The sequence below is a fragment of the Lampris incognitus genome, chromosome 12, assembly GCF_029633865.1.
Source record: "Lampris incognitus isolate fLamInc1 chromosome 12, fLamInc1.hap2, whole genome shotgun sequence".
In the NCBI taxonomy this organism is placed as follows: domain Eukaryota; kingdom Metazoa; phylum Chordata; class Actinopteri; order Lampriformes; family Lampridae; genus Lampris; species Lampris incognitus.
This window is the reverse complement of record NC_079222.1, coordinates 4,154,522-4,168,298: the sequence shown is the minus strand read 5'-3', so window position 1 is coordinate 4,168,298 and position 13,777 is coordinate 4,154,522. Positions and strand designations below refer to the sequence as shown.

The window sequence follows — 13,777 nt, the reverse complement described above, 5'->3', positions numbered from 1 at the left end:
ATACTGACTTGTCTTTGCCAGGCAAATTATTTCCCAACAATCACTCCATCTTTGTGTTCGGGGCAGATGTGAACCTGTTGGACAATTCAAGGATGTGAGAACATGGTCGGATGGGATCAAGGAATTCTCACTCTGTTGCTTTCCGTCATGAGGTCGTCGATCTATCTTTTAGTTTTCATTCTGCCATCTGTGTTTCAGATCAATATTCCAGAAAAAAAAAAGTGCCGTTGAAGTCTGATTCCAAGAATGTTACCGAAACAGCATCTTTCCAAGAGTCCTGTACTTCACCCGCAACTCTCCCAGTAAATCTCTCTCAGCTGATTGCTAACATATTTCCGTTCCCCTCTTTTTCAGAAACCACCTCCCCCATCATGGACGAAGAACAGTGCTACTACAACGAGACCATCGCCTTCTTCTACAACCGCAGCGGCAAATACCTCGCCACGGAGTGGAACACCGTCAGCAAGCTGGTGATGGGCCTGGGCATCACCGTGTGCATCTTCATCATGCTGGCCAACCTGCTGGTGATGATCGCCATCTACGTCAACCGCAGGTTCCACTTCCCCATTTACTACCTGATGGCCAACCTGGCTGCCGCTGACTTCTTTGCTGGCCTCGCCTACTTCTACTTGATGTTCAACACGGGGCCCAACACGAGGCGCCTGACCGTCTCCACGTGGCTACTCAGGCAGGGCCTGATCGACACCAGCCTGACGGCGTCGGTGGCCAACCTGCTGGCGATAGCCATCGAGCGACACATCACCGTCTTCCGCATGCAGCTGCACACGCGCATGAGCAACCGCCGCGTGGTGGTGGTGATTGTGATCATCTGGACCATGTCCATCGTCATGGGGGCCATCCCCAGCGTCGGCTGGAATTGCATCTGCAGTATTGACTCGTGCTCCAACATGGCGCCCCTGTACAGCAACTCGTACTTGGTCTTCTGGGCGGTTTTCAATCTGGTGACCTTCGTCGTCATGGTGACGCTGTACGCCCACATCTTCGTCTATGTGCGTCAGAGGACCATGAGGATGTCGCGGCACAGCTCTGGGCCCCGCCGGAACCGGGACACCATGATGTCGCTGTTGAAAACTGTGGTGATCGTGTTGGGTAAGAGGCGTACCAAACTAAAATCCAAACACTTTGAACATGTATCTGTCTAGAGCCTGATGCTGGTTCGGGGAGAGACGTCCATTACACACGTCTGGAGCTGTCGGCCACCGAATAGTTACACTTGATAGGTTTTTGTGTAATAGTAGTTTTGTGAGGAAAAGTTGTGGTTTGCGCCTCCGTAAGTATTTGTAAGTTCCAGTTATTTATATGAGTTCTTGCGTTTCAATATATTTTTACTTTAAAGCTGCGATGAGGAGTTTTTGGATTTTTGTGAACTTGCGCACCCCCGTGTGGACAAGAGTGGTAGTGTTTTGCAGAAGAACGACTTCATCCGCATGAACATTGCCTCTTGCTGCAAAGGTTTCCATTCAGCCTCGGGTAGCCGGTGTTTATGAGGTAGCTGGTAGCTGTCTGTGAGATACACGCTGATGAGGTAATGCGTCTCTCATAGCGACTATGTACTTTGTCTATACGTGGTAAATAATTTAAACAAATTAACAGATAATTGGAATAAATTAGAATGTTTGTCTCTGGACTAATAAGAAATAACCCAGAGTGAATCATTTAAAATCATCCTACAGCAATATCTTAAGTTTGCCGATGGGCTGGTTTGATAATATCGATCTGAGGCACCAAAATTAAAGTGGGTCTGAAAAATAAACAGTGGAAAACTCTCTGTAGCGGCTTTAAAGATTTCTCAGTAATTTCTCTCTGAATCCTGACCTCTAGTGTTCATCGATGTGAATAGCAACAAATTAGAAACGGTGACATAGGGGCGTAGCGCTCTATTCCGTTGCCTACCAACACGGGGATCGCAGGTTCGAATCCCCTGGTTACCTCCGGCTTGGCCATGTTTGCGGGTGGGGAGCCGGATGTGGGTATGTGTCCTGGTCGCTGCACTAGCGGAACTGTGGGGGGGGGAATAGCGTGATTTTCCAACGCGCTACGTCCCCCTGGTGAAACTCCTCACTGTCAGGTGAAAAGAAGCGGCTGGTGACTCCACATGTATGGGAGGAGGCATGTGGCAGTCTGCAGCCCTCCCCGGATCAGCAGAGGGGGTGGAGCAGAGACCGGGACGGCTCGGAAGAGTGGGGTAATTGGGCGGGTACAATTGGGAGAAAAATGGGGGGAAAATACCCCCCCTCCCGAAAAAAGAAAAGAAATGGCGACGTACAAATTCAAACAGAAAACGTGGCGTTACAAAGCATGTTTGCTGACGTCTCCCTGTTTCTTTTAAAAAAAAATCAGTAATATGAATTCTCTGCGAACGCCGCATGCGTAGTTCTCTAGCTCGTAAACTACCCTTGTATTTATCCCGTTCAACACTTCCTCAGAGCGGCGCTAGCCACGATAAATTCTTACTCATCGACGCCTTCAACGTTCATATTAAAAGAAAAGAAAAAACATGAACATGTAAAAAAAAAGTTTGAAAAATATAAAGGCAAAAATGCATGAAGGTAAGAGCAAAATATACAGGGGAACGTTTGGAGAAAACCTCTGTTCTAGATGTACACGTCATCGTCATCCCTATGACGTAACGGGGCATGAAAGAATGTTGTGAAGTAAACACGATACAGTGCTATAAATAAGACCTGCGCTGCACGTGTAGAGTAAGTGGGGGCGCTAGGCTCCAAATGATGACCGGCATAGCCGGCCCGGCTCCTGTGTTCCCGATCCAGAAGTCTGGAGAGTTGCCGCGTTGCCGTGAGTCATTCACTGCGGTTCAGTCGGTACCAGTCACCAACCCCTGCTCAGATTCAGCATTCACATGAAGTCTTGCACCCAGCACCTTTAACCTGGCCATATTTGGGAGTGAGTAATGTGAAATTTAGGCGAAGGGACAGGAAGAGGCATTCGGGGACTTCAGTGGTTAACTCCGACTGCCAACGCAGCAGCTGGAGTCAGATCTGAGACCGGCCGCTGAACAAAGCGTGTGTTGATGAGCCTGTCCGTATCGGGTAACAGCGAGCCAAGGCCCGGCGTCTGCCTAGCACCACCCTCTGCCTCGTGCACAGCGTCCCGACCACAGAAACAGGACCGATAGAAAAGACCGCTCCCCACGGACGCTGGCATTCACCACGGAGGCTTGACGTCAAGATCTCTGCTTGAGGCTTAAAAGGTGGATTCTCAAACAGGGACCCTCCTTTTTTTAACAGAGGTCCATTGATAACTTTGCAACGGTAACACAATCTACACCCGTCCTGATTTGCATACGGCAATGTCTAACGTCCCGTGGAAGGAATCTGAGCTCTGCTGGCTAAACGACTCCTCACAAAAGGTGATAGGAGTGTAAATTGTCCTTTATCTGCTATGAATGTGCTCCCTCAACACCCCGTCACGCTCCGTTTCCACCTGTGTAAGCAAATTCCTTTTCCTTAAGAAAATGGAAAAGGAAACTGAACAAAAGCCCAAAGCTGTTAAATTTCTATCGCACCAGGGTCAATTTGGTGGAAAATGTACTTAAAAAAGGACTCGGGGTGGGTTCAGGGTGAGGTGAGTGTGTAGCCAGCAGGTTATTTTCGCTTCGTGACGCCTCAGCAGACTGTCAAATCTACACTGCTGCCCTGACATGTGGGAGCTTTCACACATACTTAAAGTGATAAAAGTGACTTCAGCGCTCAGAAGGATTGTGGGAGCGCAAGTGGATGTTATACTTGTTTGAGTCCTGTCCTTCACACCTCCGTGGACTTCCCCCACTGCTTCCTCTGCTGCTGTCTTCCTTTCCTTCACTGGTCTTTTGAGTTCCTGCTGTCCAGTAGACTTGGGCAGGGCTGATGGTTCCTTCTGTATCCTGTGTTTCTTGACCTTCACCCGGAATCTCTCCGCCCCATAGTGTCTCTCCACCCCATAGTGTCTCTCCACCCCATAGTGTCTCTGCACCCCATAGTGTCTCTCCACCCCATAGTGTCTCTCCACCCCATAGTGTCTCTCCACCCCATATTTGTATATGGTGTCTCCCGTCTTCTCCACTTTTCTTTCTACACATCACCTCAGGCCTTCTAGAAGATGGACGAGGTCTGTGTTGATGGTCTCCCGCTAGAAATAATCTACTACTACAACTACTACTACCAATACTACTACTACTACTACTACTACTACTACTACTACTAATTCTACTGCTATTACTACTAATTCTACTACTACTACTACTAATTCTACTACTACTACTACTAACACCCCCACCACTACTACTACTACTACTCTCACTACTACTACTACTACTATCACTACTACTACTACTACAAATAGTATTTTAGTATTTGTGCAGTATTTTAGTGTTTATCAAGTGTGAAAATGTAAAAACATACTCTGACATGCTCAGCTACATTTATCTATCAGCCACCTGGTGGTGACATGGTAACATGGTAACATGGTGACATGGTGACATGTTGATATGGTGACATGGTAACATGGTGACATGGTTACATGGTGACATGGTAACACGACAACATGGTGACATGGTTACATGGTGACATGGTAACATGGTGACGTGGTGACATGGTAACATGGTGACATGGTGACACGGTGACACGGTAACATGGTGACATGGTGACATGGTAACATGGTGACATGGTAACATGGTTACATGGTGATATGGTGACATGGTAACATGGTGACATGGTGACATGGCGACATGGTAACATGGTGACATGGTAACATGGTGACATGGTGACATGGTAACATGGTGATATGGTAACATGGTGACATGGTAACATGGTGACATGGTAACACGGTAACACGGCAACATAGTAACATGGTGACATGGTGACATGGTGACATGGTGACATGGCGACATGGTAACATGGTGACATGGTAACATGGTGACATGGCGACATGGTAACATGGTGACATGGTAACATGGTGACATGGTGACATGGTGACATGGTAACACGGTAACACGGCAACATAGTAACATGGTGACATGGTAACATGGTGACATGGTAACATGGTAACATGGTAACATGGTAACATGGTAACATGGTGACATGGTAACATGGTGACATGGTAACACGGTAACACGGCAACATGGTAACATGGTGACATGGTTACATGGTGACATGGTAACATGGGATGTCTTTGGTCAGCTCTGCTTGGATTTTCTATTTGTGCACAACATCAAATTAAGTTACTCTTTGAACTGCTTCAGGGCATGTGGGGTATTCCACTCGTGTCAAGTTATTTGGTATCATCGTAGGCCTCACGCAGGGCTTATGCCAGGCTAACTGAGGCAGCAGCAGCAGCAGCTCGTAATGTTCCCAAACACGTTTCCCTTCAGTTCAACTGTTTGTGCGCTGAGGCAGCTTTGTCTGACAGCACCGACAACCCCCAGCTGGAGCGTGTAAAGGCAAGTCGTTTGTTTAGCACATTTCATGCACAAACAAAGTTCATAACGCATAAAAAAAAATCTAAAAAAGGATAAACAATAAAAGAAAAAATATTTTAAAAAATTGCATTAAAATCTAAAATCGTAGAGTTTTTAGTAGAGAGTAGAGAATAGCGAAATTGATTTAAAAAACAAAAGGTAATCGGATGGAGGCAGAGCAACAGGTCGCCCTGCAAAGCAGCAGAGACGGACACAGATACAGCAACATTTATCTTGTTACAAATCACAAATACTTGCTCATCAAATGTATCACTGTAAAATACAAAACACTGGTCTGACAAAGTGTATTTAATTAAAATACAAGTTTAATTAAAGCCGCAAGCGGCGTTGGGAGGGGTCCAAGCATTGGCACCGTTGCGCCCCCTATGGAGCAATTTGAATGGTTTTGTCCTCATGATCATCATATACCTTCACCCAACGTAAGTAATTACCGCTATGATCCGTAGGGGCCTTTTCTACACCTGGCCTGTGATAGACTACCGTTTCAACATGACACCAAACCGCTGTTGGTAATGTAATAAAGATTGAAGAATCTTGCTTCAGAAACAGCAGCCTACCCGAGTTTCCAACTAGATACGACAATGTCGGATTACTTGGGTCGCCTGTGTCCTAGACCAGTGGTTCTTAACCGGGGGTCCGCGGACCCCTAGGGGTCCGTGGTGTAATTGCTAGAATACTGTTTTAAACAATTTAAACTTCAGAGAGACATGGCTGAACTTGAGTGGCAAAAATGAAAAAGTGAAAATACTACCTGAAAAACAAAAGGGAAAACACATATTGCTAAACTAATAAGCGTAACAAGGCCTATAAAACGTGACATGTAAAGAAAAGCAACTGAAAATAAACATTGAAACAGTCCCAAACAACGACTGGAACTTAAAAACTACTAGAAGGACCGTGGTGTTTAAACTCTATATTGTGTCAAGATAAATACCCAGTTGAGATATTAATGCGTTACATATATTAGTGTGTCTGTTATGACACTAACTGACACCAAAATTAACATTTTAACAACTTTAATACTATTGTTAAACAATTTAAAATGACCGCTGTCCAATGCCTGTAAATCCTGCAGCGCCTCGGTGGTAGTCATGGTGCGTCTGTAACCAGACATGTTGTCAATAACCACACATCAAGTGTAGACTATTTGTCTCCACTGGAGGGCGCTAGTGTGTTTCTAGGACAGAGCAACGAACTTCACGAAGGAAATGACGCGACCAACACACGTCATCAATACTGACATGACGCGCACCACCACGCACAAATTACGAGGCGGTCATTTTGACCGCTCATGGTCGTTTTAGGTAGCTCTTATCGTAACTGTTTTGTGTGCAATTGGTCTAAAGCTCACTTTAAAGTAAATACATGCAGTTTTAGGAGAATTTAGGGAGCTGCAGGTCTGTATCCCCCCTCCCCCCCACAAAGTTATTAAACTTTGTAAATCCAAAGCGGTCATAATGGCCGTGCTGGTCTTCGTGGCGTTCAGCGGCAGCTGGTTGGAGATGTAGGCGCTTCTTCTTCTTCTTCTTCTTCTTCTTCTAGCACCGCTGCCAAGAGGCGCCGTCTTCCCTCTTGGAGGCTGAGAGCAAGGCAGTATTCAGGTGCATGGTTACAGAAAGTTTTATCTGCTGTGTTGATGAGAAATAGATGCAGGACAGATGCTTGCAGGGAGACGGCTACGAACCGTTCGCATCATTCCGAGAGGCAGCGGCCCAGATAAACCTGATCCCAGATCAGCACAACCTGCAACGTACGAGGAGGGGAGAAGGGTTTGGTAAGGAGTGAGAGCAGGGCAGCCAAAGTCCAAGTCATTTCCCAGTGCTGGCAGGAGCACGTTACCACATCCATTACAGGAACGGCCTGTTCTTATCGCTTCTGTGGCTGCTGTCACGCTCGGGCCGCAGCCTGGAGCCTGCAGACACGCAGCCGGATCAGCGTGAAGGACGAGGACGCTGACACACAGCAGGTCCACAGCTCAAGGAGCCGAACACCAGCCTCCATTCAAACGTTCCAGAACAGCTTTTTAAAAAAAATTCATCATATTCCAAAACGGCCAGAGTACTTGGCGGTTTCAGTGTTGACTTGGTGAAGCGGCTCGGTGCCAGGTTAAGTCGCCTCTGGATGGCGCTGAATGTCAAACACCAGCCGCGACATAAGCGGCGCCTCTCGGTGGTGACGTCACCGCCGCGCAGAATATCAGACATGTAAACACATTTACATGTGAACAAGGCTGATGTGATGCATAGACTCCACTGGTCACAGCTAACAACGGGCCATGTTGCTAGTGTGTGTGTGTGCGTGTGTGTGTGTGTGCGTGTGTGTGTGTGTGTGTGTGTAATAATGTCGAGGTTTACATTATATGCCAGACTAGATTAATCGGAACACATCCTGGTGTGTATATGTGGCGCGTGGACAGCTCAGGTTGTGTGGCGACTCGCGCTGGCTGGTAAGCCCGGTGTGCGTGCACGGTTGTATCAGTTGTGTGTTCATCTGTTGAAACACGTCACTGCTGTTGTGCAGCAGGAGGCTACAGCTACATGTCGTGTTGTTGTGATGTGTCTTGCGTCATTGTGTTAAGTTGTACAGTATAGTGTTGTGCCGTGTTGTGTGGCGTTGCATTGTGGTGTTGTGTTGTTGTTGGGTTGCTGTGTTGCGTTGCGTTGTGTTGTGGTGTTGTGTTTTGTTTTGTTTTCTCATTGTGTTGTAGTGTTGTGTCGTGTCGTGACGTGGTGTAGTGTGTTGTTGTTGTGTTGTCTTTCGTTGTGTTGCATTGTAATGCTGTGTTGTTGTGTTGTGTCGGGTCGTGGTATAGTGTGGTATAGTGTTGTGCTGTGTTGCATTGTGTCGTGGTGTGTTGCGTTGCACTGTGGTGTTGTCTTTCGTTGTGTTGCATTGTGTTGTGTTTTTAATTGTGTTGTGGTGTTGTGTTGTGTCATGTCATGGTGTAGTATGTTGTGTTGTTTCGTTGCGTTGTGATGCTGTGTTGTTGTCTTGTCTTGTCGTGGTGTAGTGTGGTTGAGTTGTGTTGTGTTGCATTTTGGTGTTGTGTTGTTGTGTTGTGTTGCGTTACATTGTGGTGTTGTGTTGTTGTGTTGTGTTGCGTTACATTGTGATGTTGCATTTTCTCGTTGTGTTGTGTTGTGTCGTGTCGTGTCGTGGTGTAGTGTGGTGGAGTTGTGTTGTGTTGTGTTGTGGTGTAGTGTTGTGTGGTAGAGTTGTGTTGCATTGCATTGCATTGTGGCGTGTTGTGTTGTATTGTGGTGCTGTGTTGTTGTTGTGTTGTGTTGTGCTGCGTTGTGGAGCTGTGTTTTTGACGTGTTGCATTGCGTTGTGTTGCGTTGTGTTGTGTTGTTGCTTTGCGTTGTGTTGTGTTATGCCTTTGCATTGTGTTGCATATTGTGTTATGACATCCGGCCCTGGCTCAGATGTCATTTCTCACCTGTGAATGTGTGTTTGGTTTCCCTGAGTTGTGAGTTTGGTGGACAGCAGACAGGATGTGTCCGTCAGATAAACCACGTCTACACACATGAGGGTCAGCTGGAGCTTCACACTTCCACATAAACACAGACACAGTGGAACACTGGTCATACTGGTCATACTGGTCATAGTGCTCATACTGGTCATACTGGTCATAGTGCTCATACTGCTCATACTGGTCATTGCGCTCATACTGGTCATACTGGTCATACTGGTCATGGTGGTCATACTGGTCATACTGGTCATACTGGTCATGGTGGTCATAGTGCTCATACTGGTCATAGTGCTCATACTGGTCATACTGGTCATGGTAGTCATACTGGTCATACTGGTCATAGTGCTCATACTGGTCATACTGGTCATACTGGTCATGGTGGTCATACTGGTCATACTGGTCATAGTGCTCATACTGCTCATACTGGTCATACTGGTCATAGTGCTCATACTGGTCATACTGGTCATACTGGTCATGGTGGTCATAGTGCTCATACTGGTCATAGTGCTCATACTGGTCATACTGGTCATGGTAGTCATACTGGTCATACTGGTCATAGTGCTCATAGTGCTCATAGTGCTCATACTGGTCATAGTGCTCATACTGGTCATGGTGGTCATACTGGTCATACTGGTCATAGTGCTCATACTGGTCATACTGGTCATGGTGGTCATACTAGTCATACTGGTCATAGTGCTCATACTAGTCATAGTGCTCATAGTGCTCATACTGGTCATACTGGTCATGGTGGTCATACTGGTCATACTGGTCATAGTGCTCATACTAGTCATAGTGCTCATAGTGCTCATACTGGTCATAGTGCTCATACTGGTCATACTGGTCATGGTAGTCATACTGGTCATACTGGTCATAGTGCTCATACTGGTCATACTGGTCATACTGGTCATAGTGCTCATACTGGTCACACTGGTCATAGTGCTCATACTGGTCATACTGGTCATACTGGTCATGGTGGTCATAGTGCTCATACTGGTCACAGTGCTCATACTGGTCATACTGGTCATACTGGTCATGGTAGTCATACTGGTCATACTGGTCATAGTGCTCATAGTGCTCATAGTGCTCATACTGGTCATAGTGCTCATACTACTCATACTGGTCATGGTGGTCATACTGGTCATAGTGCGCATAGTGCTCATACTGGTCATACTGGTCATGGTGGTTATAGTGCTCATGCTGGTCATAGGGGGCGCTATGTCTTCCCATCAGCAGAAGTTTCATTTGTTTTGATGAAGAAAAGGATTCTGAGGTTCAGCGTGCTATAAAATGCTGAGATCGACACTCGGTGTGATCAGCAGTGTGTCTGAATGTTTAGACAGAGACAGGGACACAAAAAGGGACAGAGACAGAGAAAGGGACAGAAAGAGGGGCAGGGACAGAAACAGGGACAGAGACAAGGACAGGGACAGAGACAAGGACAGGGACAGAGACTGAGACAGACAGAGAGAGAGAGCGAGAGAGAGAGTGAGCAACAGACAGAGACAGACAGACAGGCAGACAGACAGACAGACAGACAGACAGACAGACAGACAGACAGACAGGCAGACAGGCAGACAGGCAGACAGACAGACAGACAGACAGACAGACAGACAGACAGACAGACAGACAGACAGACAGACAGACAGACAGACAGAGGCAGAGACCGACACAGGGCTGTTCCCTCGTTCAGCTCTCGTGTTGTGTAACGTGTTTATGTTGCTACAGGTCAACATTTAGTTCACATTTCTGTGTGAATTCAGAGTCTGGCTTTGAACAATCTTTGGTTGTGCGACAAAACAAAACAAAATTCAACAAGGAAACAAACATCATGTTTGCACTGACAAGCTTTAACACACACACACACACACACACACACACACACACACACACACACACACACACACACACACACACACACACACACACACACACACACACACGTGTGTGAGGGGGAAACAGATGAAGTGTGTTTCCACTTACTGAGGTATGAACGCCGAGAGCTGCACCGTCACCGCGGCCTGCTGAGCGGTTTCTGGCTCCTCTGGAGGGCCAAACGTGGGCCGCCGCTGGGGAATGACACAAGGGTGTCGTTTAACCCCTTACCTGTTCAGCTGGTGGACGTCCCCAGTCACCGATCAGGAATCAGGGACACTGTCACTTCACCTCATGTACATGCGCACAGGAAATGAAACGACATCCCCCAGCCCACAGCAGCACAACAGACACACAAAAACACACCCGCCAACTACAAGAACACACATGTTCCAACTAACACATAGTATATCCAAACTAAACAACAACAACAACAAATTAAAGCCGCAAGCGGCGTTGGGAGGGGTCCAAGCATTGGCACTGTTGCGCCCCCTATGGAGCAATTTGAATGGTTTTGTCCTCATGATCATATACCTTCACCCAACGTAAATAATGAACGCTATGATACGTAGGGGCCTTTTATACACCTGGCCTGTAATAGACTACCGTTTCAACATGACACTAAACCGCTGTTGGTAATGTAATAAAGATTGAAGAATCTTGCTTCAGAAACAGCAGCCTACCCGAGTTTCCAACTAGATATGACAATGTCGGATTACTTGGGTCGCCTGTGTCCTAGACGATTACCGTAATCTGTTAAAATGTCGTAACACTTCCACTGCTTCAGAAACATGTGCCAGAGTTTCCAAAACTGGACCAGACGGTGTGTGATTTCTTGCGTCCTAGCTGACTGCCGTAAAAAGAGAAAGTATGTCGTTAAACCCAGGTGTCCTGGCGTGTGGTATGTAGAGCTGCAGCGCTTCCACACCAAATACGTCAAAATAGCGGGCAAACTATATGACTGACATAGGTGGTCCCGATAGTAAAGTTGTTGAGCACATTGAGATGCATGGGTCGATTAAGTTTTGTGTTGATCTGACTTATGCTGTGGGAGTTATGGCCTTTTAAGCATGACCCTTTGTTATAGCGCCACCATCTGGCTGACATGGGTGATTTGTAGTGCCAGAGTAGTGGGGGGCCGTATGAATGCACCTACCAAATTTGGTTGGTCTAGGACTTATGGTTGCTGAGCCTCAGACACTTTTAGCTGAGAAACCGCGCCCAAACTAATACAAGTCAAAATGGCGGGCAAACTATATGGCTGACATATGTGGTCCCGATAACAAAGTTGTAGAGCACTTTCAGATGCATAGGTCTGTGCAGTTGTGTGTTGATCTGACTTATGTTGTGGGAATTACGCACGACCCTTTGTTATAGCGCCACCATCTAGCTGACATAGGTAATTTGTGGTGCCTGAGTAGTGGGGGGCCATAGGAATCCACGTACCAAAGTTGGTTGGTCTAGGACTTACGGTTGCTGAGCCTCACACACTTTTAGCGGAGAAAAATAATAATAATCCTAACAAATACAATAGGGTTCCACCAGCTTCGCTGCTTGGACCCCTAAAAATCACTGTCCGAGGGAAGGAACGCCAGCCAGGAGGACTGTGGGAACTGCCGGTCTGCATGGGCTAGCAGTTAGCTTAGCCTGCCCCGCTTCCTCGTCCTTTCACACCGCCCTCGGTGTTTCCTCCAGGGGTGCAGCTCCAGGCAGGGCCGTGGTCCCTGGGCCCACAGGACGCAACAGACCAGGCTCTCGCAGCCATCAAACAAAGACAAAAATGTAGACGCAGATGTGGACAAAGACGCCGCATGGACGGTGCTGGGTGAGGCCGCCGCGGACATGAATTCGCGCCGCCATCTTCCCACACCGGAAGCGGGGCGGGAAGAAGTCGCCGCTTCACCTCTCAGTTTCCTCTTTATCTGGCACCCTCTTGATGGCTTCACCATCAGTCAGGTAAAGTAAGCACGAGGACACATTAACGTCACAATCACACTTCCTCTTTTTCTCACTTAAGTTTTTATTAAGTTTTCAAAAAGACAAACAGAACAGTACAACATCAACCCCAAACATAATACGGTAAATTACACAAACAGGTGAAAATAAAACACACACACACAAAAAACCCCAAAACCAAACAAAAAATAACAATAAATAGTCGTCCGGAAATATTTCAATATTCAAACAAATACCTCAATTAGGCATTCATTCAGTCAGTGTAATTTCCCATATAAGTGTTCCCTTCTTCCCAGTTCTTTGTCAACATTCTCTTGGACTCTCAGCCTGCATGTCCACTTTTACATAACAAAACTGTCTCGGACAGTTCCCGACCGCTTGGTGTTCTGGAGTGGTATCATCATATCGGCGGCTTTCTGACTCGCTGCAGGTAGAAACCCCCGAGTCCAGCGGAGATCTTCTCGCTTCACACCATCATGCATGTTACCGAGATGCACCGCAGCCGCGCCGCCGTCCTGGCTGGGAATGGCGCGCACACCGAGGTTGCGTGTGGAGCCGAGTTCCCTCGGAGGAAAGTGGTTGTTTTTCCTGGTGAAGCCGGGCTGAAAGTCGAACATCTGTACAGTGGATCTACAAAGACCACTTCCTCTGCGCTTCCCATCTGCCGGCCAGATGATGACAGCGTCTCTCCCGCTGTCCTCACGCCCCCCCCCCCCCCCGCAGGACCAGCTCCGCTTGATTTCTCCCGGGAAGGACGGGATGAGATGGAAAATATAGAGGTATCCCAGAGAGCCGCTCGCACACACTCTTCCACATGTGCGCGGGCCAGCCGGCATGCACGTGCGAATCTAAGCAAGCACGCTCAAATAGAAGGTGCAGCACGCAAACACAGCGGTGAAGACAAATGTGTGGCACGCAAACACACACACACACACACACACACACACACACACACACACACACACACACACACACACACA

At 47.3% G+C, this 13,777-nt stretch overlaps 1 protein-coding gene across 1 annotated transcript; it reads left to right on the top strand.

The window, feature by feature from the left end:
* Window positions 1-371: 371 nt before the first annotated feature.
* On the top strand, window positions 372-1,163 carry lpar1 (lysophosphatidic acid receptor 1). The gene has a single exon (XM_056291176.1). The coding sequence runs from the start codon at window positions 372-374 to the stop codon at window positions 1,161-1,163; it is 792 nt and encodes a 263-aa protein (XP_056147151.1).
* Window positions 1,164-13,777: the final 12,614 nt, after the last annotated feature.